At 40.8% G+C, this 21,996-nt stretch overlaps 1 protein-coding gene across 1 annotated transcript; it reads left to right on the top strand.

The window, feature by feature from the left end:
• Nucleotides 1-6,708: 6,708 nt before the first annotated feature.
• On the top strand, nt 6,709-9,680 carry LOC138869356 (uncharacterized). Its single transcript, XM_070146969.1, has 3 exons — nt 6,709-7,205; nt 7,305-7,747; nt 9,112-9,680. The coding sequence occupies exons 1-3, from the start codon at nt 6,709-6,711 to the stop codon at nt 9,678-9,680; spliced, it is 1,509 nt and encodes a 502-aa protein (XP_070003070.1).
• The last annotated feature ends 12,316 nt before the right edge of the window (nt 9,681-21,996 follow it).

The raw sequence follows: 21,996 nt of genomic DNA, 5'->3' as shown, positions 1-21,996 counted from the left end.
AAAGTGTAGAAGTTCCTAGACCAAATTTTTAGGTTTGGAAAGGATAAAAGAGGTCGGATTTGTATAATTCTTATATAGTTGAAATCGATGTCGTTTGGGTGTTTTTGATTTTATTATTTTGGTCGGGTTACGAGACGTGGGCCCGGATTGACTTTTTGGAGCGATTTTCCAATTCTTTGCTAAAATCATTATTCCATTATTTAGATTCGTTTCCAATAGCTATATTTTATAGTATGTAATTTCTTTTGGTTAGATTTGAGTTGTTCAGAGTCGGAAAATTGAGGGAAAGGCCTTCTAATTGATTGATTTGGTGTGGTTTGAGGTAAGTAACTTGTCTAACCTCTTGTGGAGAAAATTTCCGTTTAGTATTTGGCAATCTTGTAGTAATTTGCTATATGTGAAGGCCGTGTACGCGAGGTGACGGGTGCGTACACGGGCTAAATATTGAAAATCCGGTTTTTGATAAGTAGTTTCCTTTTATTTCCTCAATTGAGTTACTTTAGCATGTGTAGTCATCATGTTTAGCCTAATTTTACATGTCTACGTGTCTTATTTCTTATTTGCAACTTGTACAACATGCTTAGTTGAATTACCTACTTCTTTGATTCTGTATTCATTATTTAACTATGGTATTCTTTACTTGAAATTGATATCCCTGAAATATCATTGTTTCAATTGTTATGAAGGTTTTCGTGATTATTGTTGAGGTGGTTGTTATTGTTGCATGAGGTTTCAGCCATGCGATTGTGAGGTTTCTGCCATGCCATTGTGATTATTGATACGCATGTGGTGGTATAAGGTCTGGGTGTTGAAACATATGCAGTGAGATAAGGTATCCTTGATACGCATGGTTAGTAGAGGAACTACTAGAAGCCATGCGGTGTGATAAGGTAATCTAATAAGCGGGGTGCTATTTCGGGAAAATGATTTTCAAACCAAAAATATAAAGGCTCCCGCGGTGATATAAGGAAAGACTGTAAGCTATTTTTACTTTTAGGACTACGAGGCGGTACTTCGGGAGTGCCCTGTTATTCTTTTCTATTTGATGTATTGTTTGTTGTTGTTTTTTTTCCTTAATATGTAAGATTCTTGCTTCCTTTCATGTTATAGTTGTTTTTCTTTGATTTTCGTGTTGTCACTTTCCGTAAATTCTTATTGTTTTATTTCCTCGCCATTTTATTATATCATTCTATCTTCTGCCTTGTTTCTTATATTTTCAGTAGAGCCCTGGCCTGACCTCGTCACTATTCTACCGAGGTTAGGTTTAGCACTTACTTGGTACCCTTGTGATGCACTCAAACTACGCTTCTGCACATGTTTTGTGTAGATCCAGGTACATCCTATCATCCTCGATATTAGAGTGTTATGTTGCTTCTTGGAGACTTCAAGGTACACCTGTCGGCGTCCGCATGCCTCGAAATCCCCTTTTATCCCGTCTTTTCCTTGTTCTTTATGTTTCTTGATAGAGATGATGTATAGGATTGTGCAACATTGTATCTAGAGCTTGTGACTTATATCTACCAGGTTTTGGGAGTTGCATGTACTTTGAGTTGCAGTTTTTACTTTATACAGTTGCTGACCTTTGAGGTTTTAGATTATTTTTGTTTTGGTAACTAAAAAATTTTATTTACCAAGTAATATTTACATAGATTTTCTCTCTATAGCTTGATGTAACGACCCGACCGGTCGTTTTGAACATTTGCACTTTGCTCGGTAGTTTGGGGGCACGAGTAGCTCCGTATGATGTATTAGGACTTGTGTTGAAAATTTGGATTCATTCCGAGTTGATCTGATATGTTTCGGCGTGGGTTTTTTGAAGTCGAAAGTTCATTAAGTTTGATTTGAGGTGCATTTCGTCGGTTCGATATTGTTATGTATGTTTTGAGGCATCGAATAGGTCCATATTATGATATGGAACTTTTTGATACGTTTAGACGGGGTCCCGAGGGTCTCAGGTGAGTTTCGGAAAAGTTTGGGTTGTGTTGCGCTCGTTTTTCTTATGCTTCGACGTCATTTCTTCAAGCATAAATGGTACCACATTGAACAAATAAGCTCCGATTTCTGTTTTTATAAAAGCATTAGATCCGTATCGTAATTACGGAGCCATAGCAAAAAGAATCGTCACATTTGGATATCGTATGAGGATTTCTAAGAATTGGGTTGCCATATTTTTTAGATTAATTACGAAATTGTCACCGTTGCGTATTTAAAAATCTGCACTATTTTCAAATATTAAAACCAACATATCTCCTTCAAGATAAGGTCAAATGGAGTGATTCAGGAGCCTATCTTGACTAGAATTTCCAAAGGAATCTATTGGAGGTATCAAAAGTGAGTTTCGAGATCTTTTGGTGTGAGAAACGAGGCAGAACAGTGTTAAAACGAGGGTTTTAAGCATTTAACATATTTTGAGTTGGGGAGCTCGGAATTGGCTATTTTTCGAGAAGATTTTCAGCATGTGAATTGGGGTAAGTGTTCTCTACTCCTTTTTATTTATATTTCATGAATCAATCTCCGATTTTAGCTTTTGGTTGATGAATTTTAAAGAAGAAATTGAGGGTTTTGGCCTAAAGTTTCATAATATGAATTTTTGAGTTTTGAACACCAATTCAGAGTCGGATTTGAGTGAAACTAGTATGGTTGCACTCGTAATTGAATGGGTTGACGGATTTTTTGAGTTTTATCGGGTTCCAAGGTGCGGGTCCGGGATGGGCTTTTTGGCCGATGTTGGGCTTTTGATTAAAGATTAGACCTTTTCTGATTGGAATTGGTTCCTTTAGCATTATTTGAAGTATTTGAGTTGTTTTTTTATTAGTTTCGAGCCATTCGGAGGTCGGAACGCATGTGATGGGATTCTTGGAGCATCGCTTGGCTTACTCGGTGTCGGAATTGGCTGGTTTAAGATAAGTAATTCTTCTAAGCTTAGTGTTGAGGGTATGAAACCCTGAACTACATGTTATATGATTGGTATTGAGGTGTCGCACATGCTAGGTGATGGGTGTGTGGGCGTGCACCCTATGAAATGGGACTCTGTTGTTCCCATGGCCCTGTATAGTGGCCCTATTTTGTTGTATTTGTGTTTTCATCATGTGTTAAAGTAACTGAGCTGTCAATCATGCTAAATATCATGTTTAGTATGATATTTTGTACCCATAGTGGTCATTTCTTGTTTTCATCGCACTGATTTCCATTGATATTTTGTACTCAGTCATATTCATTTCATATCGCATCTAAGTCTCAGCTGTTGTTGTTGATGCATCATATCATTGTTGTCAGGCTAGTTTCATGACATTTTGAGCCAGTGAGCGAGAATGGAGAGAGTGATGACTGAGTGAGGGCGATGGCCTGATTGTGAGGATATAAATTGATATATGGATCGGGCTGTACGCCGTAGCGATATATGGATCGGGCTGCACGCCGCAGAGATATTGGGTAGGGCTGCACGCTGTAGCGATATAGCCCTCCGGAGTCTATACACCCCTAGTGAGCGCAGTCGACTATATATATATGGATCGGGCTGCACACCGTAGAGATATTGGGTAGGGCTGCACGTTGTAGCGATATAGCCCTCCGGAGTCTATACACCCCCAGTGAGCGCAGTCGACTATATATATATGGATCGGGCTGCACGCCGCAACATTTATTATACAACATTGAGTGATTTAGTGTGCTGAGTATTGAGCTTAGTAAGAGAGGATGCAAGGTAATGAGATTGAGTACTCTGAGAGTGTGAGTACATGTTTCATCTCTGAGATACATGGCATTCACATGCATACATGACATACAGGCATAGAGATGCATTCTTCCTCATGACATAGGCATATAGTATTACGTCATTCATGCCTTATTGTATACATTGATGTGTGGGTATGGAGAGGCCCTTTATACTTGTTATTTGGATAGAAAATGAAATATTTTATTTATTGTGGAAAGGATATTTGGAAATTTACAAGTTTCAAACTTATTCGTACTTTTGGCATTTTCGGTAAGAGATTTGGGATTTTCTTTCACTGAGATATTTGAAAAGCAAAACCATGTGAACGAGCTGAGTATTTTACATTCGAGATATCTCTTTTGTACTTGCATTTATTTTGTTAAGACATGTTATGGAAATATTGGCTTTGGACTTGATCTTGTGTTAGTGTAACACCCCGTAATTTGAATCGGTTGTGGATGCATTAAACGAGTATTAGCGTGATGGTAATTGAGTGGTTATGATAATAAGTGTACGAGGCATATTATAGGTGATTTGGGGTCTAAGGAGAGGCTTAAGTCCAAGCCAAGTTGAAAATTTTCATTATAGCTGAAAATTTGCAAATGAGTATGCACAAGACCTCCCTTTGGGCGAGCATATATACCTGGATATAATGAGTTGTGTGATGAACAACCTATCAAATTAAATCCCTTTGAGTCTAGTTTCCAACGCAACAAACCGTTTGTCATTTGGGCGATGTATACAGAAAGTTATGACCATTTTAATGGGCAGGTGTCACTAGCGCGAACAAGAACGCGAAGTCGCGCGTTTTTGCTGAGTGTTCTGCCTCCAGCGCGCGAACAAGCGCACGAGCTCGCGTGTCTGGAAGGTTTTAAATATCTTAAAGATCGTAAATAAGAGAAATTGAGTCATTTCTCAAGCTTATGGCTTCCTCTACACCCCCAACTCGACCAAGGCATCCAATTGCACACCTAAGGTGAGTTTTTAAGTGTGTTATCATGGTGATTTCACTTCTCAATCACTAGTTACAACATGATTTTGATTGGGTTTCATAGGATTTCTTCAAAATCTCAAGAACACCCCAAAAGTTGTCTTTCAAGATTTGGTCTACAAGAGGTAATCCTACACCCTTAGACTTACATATATGGTGTTATTATGGAATTATGAGTATGAATCAAGTATTACAACTTATGGTATGGTGATTGGAAGTCATAAATTCCCAATTTAAATGCATGACCATGGTAGGGATTTAAAGGTGATTATTTGATAGGATTTGTTGGTTGGGTGTGAATGGATGGTCATACATATGTTGTTGGAAGTTATAAATTTGTTAGGAATGATGGTGGAATGAATTGTTGGTTAATGGTGATAGTTGGGTTCCATTGGATGTTGTTGTAGATTGAAGGTTCTTAGTAGTGTGGATCATTGTAGTATCACTAAGGGGCAAATTGAGGTATGTAAGGCTAACTCTTTACGTTTGGGAATATCTATGATTCTCCCTACGTCCCATTCATCATGAACATTACTAGTTTCCTCAGAAAGTAATTATGCCTTGGTTCCATGAATAGAAGTAGAACTTATATTCTCTAGATGACATAGTTTCATAATCATTCGATATTCTATGAGTTTCAGTTATGACAAATCAACTTATTATGAATACTCATCTCAGTTTAATCCTATTCACTATACCAGTATCATGTAAGTCGGTATGGCTCATTATTTCAGTATCACATATTACAGTATGATTCTCAGTTCTTGATTTAAATTCCTGAATGTTGAACACCTGCATTTGGGCCTGAGGCCGCAGTTTATGCTTTATGCATTTTGGACCTGAGGTCACAGTTATGTATACGTATACTTGGGCCCGAGGCCGCAGTTTAATGTTCAGATAAACAGGTTGTTCATCATTCAGAAAAGGGAGTATTTACATCCTTACTTCCTTGTTCAGTTATCAGTTTATCAGCTAGCAGTTCAGTTTTAGTTTCAGTGTTGACAGTTCTTTTGTTCAGCTATTTTACATACCAGTACAATTCAAATGTACTGACGTCCCTTTTGCCCGGGGCCTGCATCTCGCGATGCAGGTAACAATTTTAAGGTTGACGATTCTGCTTGCTAGGACATCTCGTATCAGCTATTGGTGAGCCCCAGTTTTCCGGGGCCTTGTCTCTCTTTTATTTTAGTCATTATAGTATTTCAGTTAATAAGGTATACCGGGGACCTTGTCTCGGTAAACAGTTAGCATTTTCAGTATTCTTTAGAGGCTTCGTAGATTATAACCCAGTCAGTCAGATCTTAGCAGGATTTCATGTGTTAGCCTTGTCGGCTACTTGTTTATACTTGCAGACCTTTCAGTATTTTCCACATCTATGATATTTCAGTCAGACTCTTTAGTAGATTATCATGTTTTATATTTACCTCTAGCTCATAGTTACACCACATGTTGATTCAGCCAGCCAGTTGGTTCGCTCGGTCACATGTAGTCAGGCACCGAGTGCCGTGTTACGTCCAGGCCCAGGTTTGGTGCGTGACAAAGCTTGGTATCAGAGCCCCAGGTTCAAGAGTCCTAGGAAGTCTATGAAGCCGTGTCTAGTGGGGTCTTTTTTATGTGTGTGTGCGCGCCACACATGTAAGTAGTTGACCACCAAGACATCTAGGATTGTTCCAATTCTTTCATACTCTAGATCGTGCAGTTAGAGCTTTGCTTTCAGGAATCTTTCTAACCCGTGCGAATTGCATATTTCAGAAAAATGCCTGCAAAAAGAAAGTACACCAGGAGGGCCTTAGCTACTAGCCAGGGGGCCACAACTAATACTACTCAGGAGGAGGACACTCCAGCCTAGGGGGTTGCATCGGGCTCAGTGCCCAGTGCTTCAGACATGGATATCAGGGGAGCTATCCGGTTGCTCACCTAGATTGTTGCTAATCAGGCTCAAAGGCAGGGAACAAGTGAGGTTCATGAGACGGGTAGTTCCAGGTCTAGGGAATTCCTCAACATGAAACCTCCCGTCTTTACAGGGTCTAAAAAGGATGAGGATCCGCAAAACTTCATTGATGAGGTTCAGAAGATATTTCGAGTGATGCATGCCACAGACACTGAGGCAGTAGAGTTGGCTACGTACCAGCTGAAGGATGTTGCCAACACGTGGTATGAAACATGGGAAGACTCCCGGGGGGAGGATGCAGATCCTGGGACTTGGAAAGATTTTGCAGATGCGTTCCTTGAGCACTTTCTACCCATTGAGGTCTTGGAAGCTAAGGCTTTGGAGTTTGAGAGACTTAGACAGAATGATATGAGTGTGAATGAGTACTACCTCAAGTTCATCTCTCTGGCCAAGTATGCTCCGGAAATGGTACGTGATATGAGGGCCAGAGTTAGGCGGTTTGTGTTGGGGCTTTCAGATGATTTGTTTGCTGATGCTAATATAGCTGCTCAGAATAATGACATGGCCATCACTAAGATGGTTGCCTTTGTTCAAGGGAACGAAGACAGGTTGAAGGAAGAATAGCGGCTACGGAGAGAGAAGGAGAGGCAATTCAGCAAGAGAGCTAAGTCTGCAGGAAATTTCAACCATGGGGGATCTCAAGCAAGAGGCAAACACCAGTTTTTCAAGAAATCAAAATCAGGACCTGCTCCATCTTCAGCTAGTGCACCGGTTCCGAGGTCGAAGTTTAACAAGAAAAACCAGAATTTCAGAACAGCAGACTCACAGTCACAGGCTAGTGTGGGCTACAGAGTCCCTGGTTACCCTATTTGTAACACGTGTGGTAAGAGGCACCCGGGGTTGTGTCGTTTGGGCACAAATGGTTGCTTTGGGTACGGTCAGCAGGGCCACTTCTTGAGGGATTGTCCATCGGCAAAACAGAACAATGGTGGCAACGCAGCTCAGTCCACTAATTCAGTAGCCCATCATAACTCTCAGGCCCAACAAGTGCGCGGTGCAACAAAGTCTAATAATGTAGGCGATGGTCGAAACCAGTTGTATGCACTGGCAGACCGTCAGGATACAGAGGCTCGTGGAGATGTTGTCATAGGTATGCTAACAATATTCACTTTTGATGCCTATGCTCTTATAGATCCGGGATCCACCCTATCTTATGTAACCCCATATATTGCAAAGAAATTTGGGGTAGAACCAGAAAAGTTGTGTGATAGCATCCTAGGAAGCTAAACTCTACTCAAGGACAAGGATGAAACTTTGAAATCTCAAAGAGGGCCTTTAACAAGATGTCAAGCTAAAGAGTTGCAAAAACAAGGTCATTAAACTTCAAGTGCAAATAAAGAAGTTGTTAATTGGGAGAAAGAGCTCAAGGATAAAGGATATGAATTGGCTAGGTATTACAATTGTTTTATGGCCCAAATTAATGTCCAAGAAGACGATTATTGGATTCCAAGAGACATCCTTTGAAGAAGGTCCTAATCAGCCCATTTTTGGACCATTTTGGCACCTAAAATGTGTCCAAACTTGCAGCCTAATAAGTTTTACATGAAGTCACGATTTTATAACATAAAAAGGACTTACTTGATGTCAAAGAAGGGTACAATAGTTGTGCTAGAAGTTGAGTACAAGTTGGTACCAAGTTGCTTGCAAATTTCCTTCAAGATTTTCAAGATTTCCAAGTCAAAGATTTATTTTTGACTTTCAAGATCATATCCTAAGGTAGTTGGACAGTTTGTCCAAAGTAGAAGGACTTTATTTCTTTTTCAAAGATTTCTAAGATTTTCAAGATTGGTTTTGGACTTTCAAGATCATATCCTAAGGTAGTTGGACATTTTGTCCAAAGTAATTAGGACTTTTTGTCCAAAGTAGTTATGACTTTCTTTCTTTGTTTTGGTAGAGTTAAGTGACTCGCTCTCTATATAAAGGGGTGTCTTCTTTGTTTTTAGGGAATATTATGATGGACAATATCAATAAAGAAATGTGAGAAATTTTCTTGCACCCTTGTGTGTGGTTACTCTTGGATTTATTCTTCAACCTTCAAGAATCAACTTAAGGTGGTAAGATTAAACCATTTTTGAAATCTTAGATCACTTCTAGGTATTCAAGAAAGGTGATAAGTTTAGGCTTATTGTTGTTGTTGTTATTCTCAAGGGTCAGATTTCACCATTTTCAAAATCTTAGATCACTTCTAGGTATTCAAGGAATGTGATAAGTTTAGGCTTATTGTTGTTCTTGTTATTCTAAAGGGTCGGGTTTCACAATCTATATCTTGTTTTTAATTCTCTACCAAAGGCGATTAGTTCTTCGTTAGCTAATTGTTGTTGCTAGGATTCAACTTCAAGAATAGACTTCTTGAATTCAAGAAACTCTTTCTCTTATTCAATCTATCTGTAATTTTCGTCTTTATCGTTTCTTTATTTTCTTTTAGCTTCCGCATGTTTTTTTGATTTTCTCTAGTACTTCTTGAATCCCCTATCGTGTTGTTATCATTGTGTGAACCCTTTGAAGTGTCCACTCCAGTTGGAGAATCAGTTATAGCAAGGTATATCTATAAGGGATGTCCAGTTAAAGTGCATCTTCGTCTTACTGTAGCAGACTTAGTAGAATTGGAGATGTTAGACTTCGATGTGATCATGGGCATGGTTTGGTTAGAGTCATGTTATGCCAAAGTGGGTTGTAGAACCAAAATTGTAAGTTTTGAATTTCCCGGTGAACCAGTCTTAGAATGGAAGGGTGATGTAGTAGCACCTAGGGGTAGGTTTATTTCCTATCTTAAAGCCAGAAAGATGATCTCCAAGGGATATATCTATCACCTGGTTCGAGTTAAGGATGCAGATGCTCAGATCCCCACTCTCCAATCGGTACCAATTGTAAATGAGTTTCCAGAAGTGTTTCCCGAAGATCTCCCTGGAATTCCTCCCGATAGAGAGATTGACTTTGGAACTGATCTACTTCCAGGCACTAAGCCAATATCTATTCCGCCTTACATAATGGCTCCAGCAGAGTTGAAAGAGTTAAAAGTCTAGTTGAAAGACCTTCTAGATAAGGGATTTATAAGGCCAAGTGTCTCACCTTGGGGCGCACCGGTCTTGTTTGTCCGAAAGAAGGATGGGTCGTTGCGCATGTGCATTGACTGTCGTCAGTTGAATAAAGTCATCATCAAGAACAAGTACCCTCTTTCCAGAATAGATGATTTATTTGATCAACTTCAGGGTGCCCAGTGTTATTCCAAGATTGACCTCAGATCGGGATACCATCAGTTGAAGGTTAAGGAAGTTGATATTCCAAAAACAGCTTTTAGGACTCGATATGGGCATTTTGAGTTTTTGGTAATGTCATTCGGTTTAACGAATGCACCAGCAGCTTTCATGGACCTTATGAATAGGGTCTTCAAGCCTTATCTTGATTTGTTTGTTATCGTGTTTATTGATGACATCTTGATTTATTCCTGTAGCGAGACTGACCATGCTGAACATCTCAGAATTGTGTTGCAGACACTGCAGGATCACAAGCTATATGCCAAATTTTCTAAGTGTGAATTCTGGTTAAAATCAGTAGCATTTTTGGGCCATATCATCTCAGGGGAAGGCGTGAGGGTGGACTCTCAGAATATAGAGGCAGTGAAGAATTGGCCTAGACCCGCCTCAGTATCCGATATAAGAAGTTTCTTGGGCCTAGCAGGATATTATAGGCGTTTCGTAGAGGGATTTTCTTCTATCTCGTCCCTTTTGACTAGATTAACTCAGAAGAAAGTCAAGTTTCAATGGTCGGACACGTGTGAGAAAAGTTTTGAGGAGTTAAAGAAGAGATTGACTTCAGCTCCAGTCCTGACACTACCAGAAGGAACCGAAGGGTTCGTTGTTTATTGTGATGCTTCAGGGGTTGGTCTTGGGTGTGTATTAATGCAGCACGGTAAAGTCATAGCCTACGCGTCGAGATAGCTCAAGGCTCACGAGAAGAATTATCCGACTCATGACCTTGAATTAGCAGCTGTGGTGTTCGCGCTTAAGATTTGGCGCCATTATTTGTATGGGGTACATGTTGACATTTTTACAGATCACAAGAGTCTCCAGTACATCTTCAAGCAAAGAGAATTAAATCTACGTCAGAGAAGGTGGCTCGAATTGCTTAAGGATTATGATGTTGATATCCTCTATCATCCGGGGAAAGCAAATATTGTAGCCGATGCTCTCAGTCGGCGTTCTATGGGCAGTTTAGCTCATATTGAGGCAGACCAGCGAACTATGATGAAGGAAGTCCACCGCTTAGCAAATCTAGGAGTTCGACTTTTGGACTCCGAAGATGGTGGCGTTGTTCTCCAGAACAGGGCTGAATCCAACTAGAATTAAAGAGATGAAAATAAAGGATATGGGACGAATTCAAGGAAAGAATTCCAAGAACTTCCAAGAACGTAAGTTCTATAGCCTTGACAAGATCAAAGTAACAACGTCTTGATTTATGGAAGAAATCAAACGCCTTTACTTAAAAAGCAAATCAAAACAATAGATTCGGATCTTGACCACTTTACGAGTAACTTGAGACAACAATTAATAACTAGTATTAATCGCCTTCTAAGAATACCACAAAGGAATCAAAGATATCATAAAAGAGAAGTAATCTTACTACCTTGAACTAAGAACTAGTAAAGGTTGAAAGATAAATCTCAAAGCACAAGTAACAAAGGTTCAAAAGAACTCTCAAAGTATGATATACTTAATCAATAAATGTTGTGTCTTATGAATGAGAAGAACTCCTTATTTATAGGAGTTAAAAGCACTTAAAATAATGTAGGGGGTTGCTAAAAAGTCATCTAAATTAGGTAGGGGGCTGCTAGGGGTCACAATAGCCATCAAACTTAGGTAGGTGGCTCCTAAGGGGTAACAAAAGCCATCAAAATTAAGTGGGGGCGGCCAAATCCTTTTGGGGCAGATTTGGGCCTTAAAACTATTAGTTTGGGCCATTGGTTTGGACTCCAATTGGGCTCCTTTTGAAACACCCCCTTTTGGACCTCTTTTAAGGTCATTTTGAGCCTTATTGGTGGACTTCAAGGGCTGATTTGGTAACCCAATCTTCCTCCTCTTGGACTTCAATTTGGACTACCAAATAATTGTAAAACTTGGACAATTCATCTCCTTTGGGCTTGAGCTCTTCCTCTACAATTAAAAGCTTCTTTATTTGCCATTGAAGTCTAGCAACCTTAGCTTGCAACTCTTTAGCTTGAGATCTTGTAAATGGCCTTGGAGCTTCCAAAACTCTATCATCTCTATCATTGTCCTTAACTATATCCTTGTTCTTGATGCTATCAACCCACAACTCATATAAATGTCGAGGCACAATAGGATCAGCTGGAGCATAAGATGTAGAAGGCTACGACTGTCGTCGTACTTCCTCCGCTTTCAAAAAATCCACTTGCTTGCTCAATGCGGACAATTTCGCCTCCAACCCTTGAATATGCCCCTCAAGTTCCGATGTCTTAAGCACAGATGTCTCCATCTCCTTAGTCCGCTCTAATCTAAAAACATGGAGGGCGTCTTCACCGCCACCTCAGAAATGGCTGTCACCCTCTCCTTCTCAGCATGGGCCAATCTGAGCATTCACACTCAACTCACCCTTAAGCTCAGACCTCAGCCATCTTCATATCTAGTTCGAAGTTAAACTGGCCACCTTTGCTTGAAGGTTGGCATTTTCGGCCACTACTCTCCTACTTAGATCAAGCTCATCTTCCCTAGCTCTGAGGGTTGCCTCAAGCTCACTACTACGGGCAACAGCCTTCATAAGGTCCTCATCTCGTTCATTCAACTCTTCGACCTTACGTGCCAGTTGATCCTCCCTCTGCTTGAGCCCTTCGCGGAACAATTGGAAGTCGCGATCCTGATTGTAGATGTCGACCATCGCACGATGCTTGGTGCGATTTTCTTGGTACTTGGAAGATATTCTTCCATAGATGGTCGTCCTCCTCCTTTCCCGACGCTCACGCTCGATCTCCATGATGAGGGTCTAGCACGAGAAGTAAAGTTAAAACAAATGGGCCAAAAAGAGTAACACAGATCCAACGACGAAATAAAAAGAAAGACATTTACCCGTAGAGCCATGCCAGAAACGCTCCGAGACAACTCTGCATCACTCATTGATTTAAGTGCCTCGCTCTCGAGGGAAACACACAAAGGGGCAAAAATGGATGCCACCTGATCACAGTCCGACAGCAAGTCGTAGTCCCCAGGAACAACTATGTGTCGATCAGAACCCTCCATTCTAACCTCTACGTGAGTGTGACACTCCAAAAACTCGCGAACATCCCCTGGGTCGACATCAGAGCCCGAGCCATCACCGTCGGCGCGTAAACCCTCACCGACAGTAGATGATGCGCCACCCTCGGTAGAGCACGCAGACCCCCCTCACAACCATATCCCGAGAGGAGTCCCTCGCTTGTACCGACTGAGCACGACCCTCTCGGGCAGACTCATCCAAAGTGAATTGCATTCCTGCGGAGGCGACAACCTGATGAAATACAGGGACGGGGGCCTTCCGCCTAGAAGCTCCACGACCTGTCATCATAAAGAGTCGTATCAATAGACAATGGTATATAGCTGAAGAGTGATACAGAGGAAGACACTTACCAGATGAAACTTTCGGCCCAAAGCGTTTCACGAAAGTGGGCCAGTCTCGAGTCACCGCTGCATGGGGCAGCAGACGGGCTACCCAATCCCTTATACCTGCAATGGGATGGGTGGGTGCCTCGTAGCTGCAAAAGAGAGCCGCAAATAAACACTAAGGTGAATGAAGAAGAAAAGAAAGAGTAAACAAGTGGCGACACTTACGATTCTCGTTCCACTGCTCCGGGAATCTAGCGGGGTCAGACACGATGTGTTCAGTTCTGACGAAGAAGTACTTATGCCAAAATTTGCTACTCGCCTGGTCTCAGTTCCGACCACCAGCCCTTTTCTCCCACGATGCCTCAGATGCACCATAGTACCCCTATGAAAGCTGGGTGAAAACAAGTGTAGGAAGTGGTGAACGGTAACTTTGCACCCCGCCAACTCCGCATATTTTGTCAACAACATGAGTATTTTGAGCGTGTACGGGGAAAGTTGCGTCGGGCAAACCTGATAAAATCGACAGAATTATTCCGCTAATAGGAGAAGGGGGAAGGAATGTCCAATCAAAAAGGGGTACTCATAAAAAGCATAGTACTCCGGTCTATGGACTTCCATGAAATCCCTTCCCGCTGGAACCATCTCAATATGAGCGGGAATGTTATATTTTGCATGGAGGGCATCGATATGGACTTGCTCAGTTTCAGAAAATATTGAGGCGGGAGTAGGGGAGGATCTTTAAGAAAGTCGCTTCGAGACATGGGGTGTCTCGGCAGTAATTCCTCCACGGTGGGAAAGTTATCCCCTTCCTCCACCTCATGTCCTCACCACCAGAGGGGAGCGCCATGGACAACGGGGTGGCGTCAGAAACCTCCTCACGAGATCGATGTGCTCTAGGCATCTCTATGGCGGAAGATATGTTAATAAAATAGAAAAAGCTAAGAACGGAGGATGGAAGAGAGAAAGCAAAGAAATCGTTGGAGCAAACATGGGAGGGATGAGAAAGAATAACCAGAGACGAAATGGCCAAAAATTTTTGAAAAAACAAACCTTCCACCTATTTATAGGATTGGGTGGCGCCAAAATTAAAGCGAAAGGCTGCAAAATGGCACTGAAATCGAAGCGACAAACCATTAGCCTCTATCTCAAAAACACGCATAATGATGACGCACGTGGAAGTGACGTCATTTCCCGATAAGACACACCACCCAGGGTATCGTTAGGCACGCTAACCTTCCGTTGTTAGCCAAACCATGGTGATTCGTAAAACCAAATTTCTCCACAGTTGTGGGCGATGTCCGCTTATCGAGGACGCACCAAGCCGCAACCTTGACAAGCAGAGGGACTAACTGTATAGGTTCAAATTTGGACGACCACGGATACTGACGAATACGACAAGAGACGAGATCTTCACGACTTGACGTCCTGTGGCCGTTGAAGACGGCAACGATCGACAGCTGTTAGAGGACGCATGACTTCTGCAGTAGTATATGCCCAACAGGAGATAGTAGGAATATAATTTCAAATATTCTCTATGATATGTCTTTTAGGGTTCAGGAGGGGATTGTCCCTATATATAGTGAGTAAAAAACCTTGTAAAGGACACGAACTTTTGGCTAAGAGCACCTATTGTAATATCTTTCTACATTGAAGGTTGTCATATTTGACGGTTCCACGAGATCAAGAAATATTATCCACCTTATTCATCCCTTACATCTTTCATTCTAGAGTTTATTATACTTGGCTGAGATTTACCTCTTCATCTTTTTTAATTGATTTAATCACAAAAATTTCAATATCTTTTGGGCCAAACAAGATCCATACATGGTTATGTAACGGGAGACGGCTCACTCAATCAAGTTAATATATACCCTAGATAGGACATGACATGTTACATCATGCGACATTGTGGTGAGATAGTTCCCCCGGGCGAACTACTACCCTAGATTGGATTGTGAATCAGTGAGCATATGTACTCCTCAGTTATTGAGAAGCTTTATGATATGAAATGAAAATATTTACGATTTAAAGTTTCGTAAATGTTTTTCAGTTTTCAAATGCTTATAAATTGTTTTGATTACTGCATTCATATATATCGTCCATCCGTATATGAGAAGTCAGTGATACTATGGACCATAACATTATAGTCGCGTCCCTTTTGGTGGGGGGGGGGGGGAGCTATCCTCTCACGTTGTGATTGTAGGTTTGATACCCCGAACGATTTTACCACCTGTTAGGCTTCCCTTCACATTATCAGCTTTTGGGGATTTTGTATTGATATTTCTTTTATTTTTGGATATGGCAGGGCCTTGTCATCGGTATTTTTTATTCGTCATGTAATGGAAGCTCCAAGACGTTGTGGGTCAAGTAGTATTCTTTTGTCATTTCATTTGAAGTCTTCCATGATATCATTGAAGTATTATAATTTACAAGTTTATGAAACTATTTACAAAATGAATCATGTTCCTTAACCATGCATGTATTGAAAAATGTTTAGCAAGCCATGATTAGTTGGTCCTCTTTGTGTTAAGTTTAAGGCATCGAGTGTCGGTCTGTCCCTCCAGTTTTTTTGGGTGTGACAAAATCAATAACTAATAAGTAATTTTCTTGCATTTTGAACATGAAAGCTGATTTTATTTTAAAATAACAAAATTCGTATTGTGTAAGATTTCCATTATGTAAGGGATTTAAGTGTTTGCTTCCTCCTCCTCCTCCTCTTTTTTGTGGTGAAAAGAAACAACCTAGAAATCAAATTGCTTTGGACATCAGCTTAGATGTTGGAGCTACATAAATAGAAACCTTGAGTTTAATTTAAAAGAAATACAAAAATAAGTCAACATCAGACTGCTTGATGCAAAATGATCCTCAATAAGTGGACCTAGAGTCGGCCAAGCATGTTACATCAACATCAGGGGCGAACCAAATAGGAGCTTCTAGAATCCTCCGTATTTTGTCTACATCGACGAATAGACTTAGCCCTTAGGCCTCAATTTCGGGAACATGGTGGCGGAGAGAGCAAAGCCAGAATTGGAGCCAATGAAGAATGTGTGATTGCCAAGGTACCCGGCAAGTACTGAAGCTCCATATCATCATCATTGTCTGTAAAATCAAGCTTGAAAATATCAAAAGTTATATTCGTCCTCAACGTTGTCCATGCCCAATACCTGAGTCCCATCTTGGGCAATGCCATGTGTTATATAGCGTGTAACAATAAAAAGCTCATGGCTTTGGTGGTGGTATACCAAGTACCCAATATCCCAACATTAGGATGGTTTGTACTTTAGCTCAGCATCATCCGCGAAAGAACAAGGCTAAGAATCAGTACCAAAATCTTCAGTCTGAATAAGAAGCCTCTTCCCAAGCTTCAAACGCCCTATATTAGGTGAGGGCAAATATAAGTTTCTTTCCACTGTGGAACATAATTTCAGTGTAGTGGTGTAAGGTCCCGTCGAGAGCAGTCCAGGGTACCGTGTCTACATTAAAGGGTACTATGTATCTGCATAAAATCTAAATCATGCATATTACAAGAGTGTTTGAATAATTTATCTAGAACTAATAAGAATCATCTTTGTTTATCCATAAAATGGTATTTTCTAATTTATACATGGTTTATAGACAATTGAATCGATTTGATTCCAAAATGATAAATAAATTAAATATAAATGTAGGACTTAGCGTTGAAATTGAGATAAGACATCAGAAATCTTGGTTCTGCGAGCAAAACTTCTGGAGGCAATAGTAACAATATTAATAAGCAAGAAGATAAAATACTATTGAGCTTTGAACAGTATGTAGCATAAGCTTGTCAGAAAATTCGTCCCTTATAATGGCTGTTGAACTTACTATTTATAGTTGTTCATAAGGAACAATGTCATTGGATCAAGCCCCTCTTAAATGACAATTATGGGGGTCATTGAAGAATGTGTAACGGTAGGCAATATCATATTCTCTGTAACGGACTACATACTTAATGCTATAGAATATTCTCCATTAAATGCTACCGCATGGCAGGCATTTATTTTGTCTTTATGAACAACATTCTCTTCGGGAACAAACGAGATTGCTGCCTTCGGAACTAATTGGCATTTGCCTCAATTTCCATCTGCGTTCGGCTGCATGTGTCACTTTATTATACGAACATTTAATATGAGCATATTTTACCCTATACAGATAGTCCCCATGTTTTTCGGTGGCACACCCTTGTGTCACCGGGAAGTTGATGAAGATACCTTTCTTGGCAGGAAATTTTCTGACCCCCTCTGAAAAGTTTCTAATGGTTGATTAGACGCACATCTCTGTGCATTTAATGCCCCGAACACACGTTATCCCATAATTCAGCAAAACTTTCGCTGGTTCACGAGGTAATTATGGCCATGATTTTAGCTGTCTATTACTTATACGCCTCAATCTTATCCTTTTACACTTCCTAAATTTCTAAACTCTCTCAAATTTTCTTTACTCAACTCACACTTGTTTTAACTTCCATTTATCTTCTTCTTCAGAGAAAAAACTCTTACTTCCTTCTAATAAAAATGGCATTCTCTTCCAGAAATTTCAGTGCTTCAAAGAACAAAGAAAACACTGATGATGCTGCTCCTCCTACGGTGAGCACCATTATCACCATAAGCCTTTCTACAACTAAAGATTTTGAAGAGAAATACCCTTCCGCTAACCCCCGCACATGGGTTGTTGGTGTATATCCTTCTTCCATCCATCCTTCTAGCATTCCTGCTATGAAGAAAGACTGTGGTTGTTAAGATTTGAACATCATCGCTCCTGATCTAGCGGAGCGGATAGCCTTCTCCAAAAAGGGTTTTACGTATGTTTATACGTACCCCTTCGCTTTGGGCCCGTATTCATTGATCGGGTGACTTGACTCCGTTACCAAGTCTCCATGGAACAGGTGAGCCCTTCTGTGTGGCGGACTATCGCATGTCTTCGGCGCCTATGCAAGGAGACGAGGGAAGAGCTATCTCTGGTTCGAGTGATGAACTTTACTCCTCTAAGATTTTCAATAGGGGAATGATAAACTTCAGCAAACGTGGTCACCATAAGGCTCACTGGCATGGACGATGGCAATGACTGTGGATGGATGGAACGGTTTATTGCAATTTCCACCAGGGACATCATCCCGGCTACAACTCCATCCTTTCCTGAATCATGGAACCATACTCGCAAGTTCAGCTTCTGTCTTCTCTTCTAGTTAAAGATCGTCCCGTGCTATTACTGATCCTTCTTCTTTCACTATTTCAACAATTAGGTATACACTACCAAGAGTGAATGCTTCAACCCATAGATGCTTTGGTACTCCATTATTTATCATCAAAGTCAAAGCCATTTCAACTATAACTATATGTCGGTCTTTTCTTTCGGACACCCCATTCTGCAGCGGAGTATGAACACACGACAGCTCACGTTTGATTCCTATCTTCAGGAGCATGAAATCAAAGACCCTCTTTCAAATCCCAATCACTGTTCCCAGTACCGTGAGGCTGGGTATCGGGTTTCTTCTATCTTCAATTGATGAGCAACCAATAACATTGTTGTAACAGCTTCTTAACCTACAACAACGCTATCAGCTTCATCTTCTTCTTCGCCAACTTTGCCTTTGCCACAGTCGTCCGAGAGGAGGATATCCCTCTTCCCCAGTCCCCAGTTCATGGGAATTTGGGACATAACTATTGCCCCCCCCCCCCCGAAGATCCTCAGAGGAGGATGAGTGTTTTCCTCTCGGTTTCTACTAGAGGTCATATGTTGTCTCGGCCGGCGGAACTTGCTAATTATTTGAAGCCTCTAGCTTCAGAAAAGTATGGGAATAAAATACAATCTCTCTCGGGAGAGTGAATCGTGAACAATGCCATGCACAATGCAGCGACGGATGATCCTTGTTCCTTCAATTATTCCTTCTATATTTGTTATGGCAGGATTTTTAATTTGTACTTCTGTTTTGTAAGCTAACTTCCTTGCTTCTGAAGGCCTTCAAAGGTTGATCTTTGACAACGAGAAACTCACCTTCGAGTGAAATCAATTGTTGACTAAGCGGTATCAAATTGTTGCTCGCCTTCCGAAACTGGAAGCACACGCCGCTGAGGCCGTTGAGTTGGAGGCTCATTTGCAGCAAAGCGAGCAAGAGGTATTGAATAATTTTGAGTCAGCTCAACCATGAGGCTGCCCTGTTAAGGGTACAATTTGAAGAAGCTAAGGCAAAGTGGGTTGAGGTCCAGAATATCGTTCTTGCTGCTGCCGATCGCGAGGCTGCCTCTACTGAAATATTGAATAATTTTGAGTCAGCCTTGAACTCTAAAGCTAAAGAAGTTGCTACTATTGGCGAGAAGTATTCCCGGTTGGAAGAGAGGCATAAGAGATTCATAGAGCATAACAAAATTTATAACTCCACTATCCGTGACCTTGATTTAGCCTCTAGGCGTCTAGATCTGAGCAAAATAACCTTTCGACCAAGGTTGACCAGCTTAAAGATGAACTTCAGCGCTGAGAGGCTTCCCTCGTTATTGAAAAAACATATTCTATGTATAGCATGAGGAGAAAAACCTTGGAAAAGGCCAAAGCGGGCTTCATTTGATGCCGAAATCGCCAAGACCCACGAGCTGGAGTCAACTGCCCGAAGGGGCCTTCAGGTCCAAACTGATGCGACTGATTCCTCTGGTTCCAGTTCCTAGTTCTTGGGAATTGAAGAAGAACTTGAAGGGGATGATGTTGAAGATCAATACCTTGAACCGGTGGCAGATCCACCTATTTCTCCTGGGGCCGCGAATGTTTCTCTTCCCCCGGATTCTGGGATGTGGTAATTTAGCTTTTTGCTTTCTTTACACTTTGCTTTTCTTTTCCATACTTTTGTACTTGTGTTGCTTGTCACGTTTGTTGTATATAAAAATATTTTTTCGTTTAAGTATTGAGTAAGTTTTTCTCTTTGTGTACTTTTTGTTTAAGTATTGCGCAAGTTTTTCTTTTTGCGTCAAGTTATGCGAGGCTTCGGGTGCATTTTTCCCCAATAATATTTGGATTCCGGGCATAAGTTCTTCTGGAATCAACCCTTTATTGTGAGGATTTCATAAGAGAATACCCACTTATGTTTATGCTGCTATTGAAGAGGACGTCTGTTGTTCATTACGCCACTAGCATTTGAAGTACTTGCAAATGATAAAATTAATTTATTGTTCGGACAAGAAATAAGATAAAAATAAAAGGACTTTACTTTATTCCTTCCATTTTCAAAAGTACACAAGCATTCATAGTACTAAAAAGAAATTGCCATTACTTATGGCTTAGTTGTAGAATTTTTACGGGGCTGTCGCACAATCCCCGATCCCAATGATACAACTTTATTACCAAATTTTGTAATCCCGGTCGACGTGGCAATCATGTTGTCGTATTCTCACATCATCCCTCCCCTAGTGTTTGAATGCGAAAAATGCGAATTTGAATACTGAAAGTCTTGCTCCTTTGAAGATTCCACTAGTGAGTGGTTGGATAATATTTAGTTCGATAACAAACTTCATTTCCCGTTAGGAAATTTGCTACAGAGCCAAAGATTACCTAACCACCCCCTAGTGACTTGTACTCGTGAACGATCAGGTAATATTTGGTCCGATAGCAAGATTTATTTCCCGTTAGGAACTTCACTATCGAGCAAAAGACTATCTAACCACTCCGTAGTGGTTCGTTGCATGCATTGTTATTTAAAGGTCTTATTTCAGCCAATGAAGCTTCCTTCGTAGTATGCTTTTCGTTACTGCCTCGTTAAAAAACTTATCAAAAAAATTCAATTGAACAAAAACTGGACAAAGGGAAAAAGAGTGCAACACATACTTTCAACATAGAAGGTGCTCGTTAATAATAGTACCTTTTAAGCTGTGCCACATTCCAGTTGCTCGGCAACTTTATTTCGTCTTGATTTTCCAATTTGTATGACCTTTTCCCAGTGACAGCTGAAACCTGGTAGGGGCCTTCCCACGTCGGACCTAGCTTTCCTGCGGTGAGCTCCCTAGTGTTTTGAGTTACTTTCCTTAAAACCAAGTCTCCTACTTTAACATAATGGAGGTTGGCTCTTCGATTATAATATCTTTCCATTCTCTATTTTTGGGCTGTCATCCTTATACGCGCCAAGTCTCTGCGTTCATCGAGCATCTCCAATTGGACTAATAATGCTTCATTATTTGTTTCTTCATCCACCCGGAAGTATCTCTCAGGGTAGGTTCTCCTACTTCCACCGGGATCAAGGCTTCTGCTCCGTATACGAAAGAGAAAGGAGTCTCCCCTGTGCTTGATTTGGCCATTGTCTGATACACCCATAATACTCTCAGCAGCTCTTCGGGTCATTTGTCTTTGGTTGCTTCCAATGTCTTTTTGAGATTTTGGATAATCACCTTGTTCGTTGACTCTGTTTAACCGTTTGCACTCTGGTGATAAGGTGGTGATGTGATTATTTTGATTTTCAGGTCTTCAAGGAATTTTGTGACCTTAGCACCTATAAATTGTGACTTATTGTTGCAGGCTATCTCTTTTGGTATTCCGAATTTGCAAATTATACTTTTCCACAAGAAATCTACCACTTCGCGCTCGCCGATTTTCTGGTATGTGACGAGTGGATAGTGCAAAATATAACTCGTATCTTGTCAAATTTTATAATATAGAAAGATGTCGATCCACATGGATTGGTTAATTTGAGCTTGCAAATAATTCTTTTATTTCAATTACTATTAGAAAAAATAAGATTGCAAATAGAATGGTG

Source organism: Nicotiana sylvestris, chromosome 1, assembly GCF_000393655.2.
Source record: "Nicotiana sylvestris chromosome 1, ASM39365v2, whole genome shotgun sequence".
Taxonomy (NCBI): Eukaryota; Viridiplantae; Streptophyta; class Magnoliopsida; order Solanales; family Solanaceae; genus Nicotiana; species Nicotiana sylvestris.
The sequence above is the reverse complement of the archived record's forward strand: the minus strand, read 5'-3'. Positions and strand labels throughout refer to the sequence as shown.

What these genes read in the sequence shown, in the direction of transcription:
- LOC138869356 (XM_070146969.1), top strand. Translation starts at nt 6,709, where the DNA reads ATGAAACCTCCCGTCTTTACAGGGTCTAAAAAGGATGAGGATCCGCAA. An exon ending in GTTCAAGGGAACGAAGACAG is followed by an intron (nt 7,206 to 7,304) that starts GTTGAAGGAAGA and finishes ATCTCAAGCAAG; the next exon opens with AGGCAAACACCAGTTTTTCA. An exon ending in TCGTGGAGATGTTGTCATAG is followed by an intron (nt 7,748 to 9,111) that starts GTATGCTAACAA and finishes GATTTTCTCTAG; the next exon opens with TACTTCTTGAATCCCCTATC.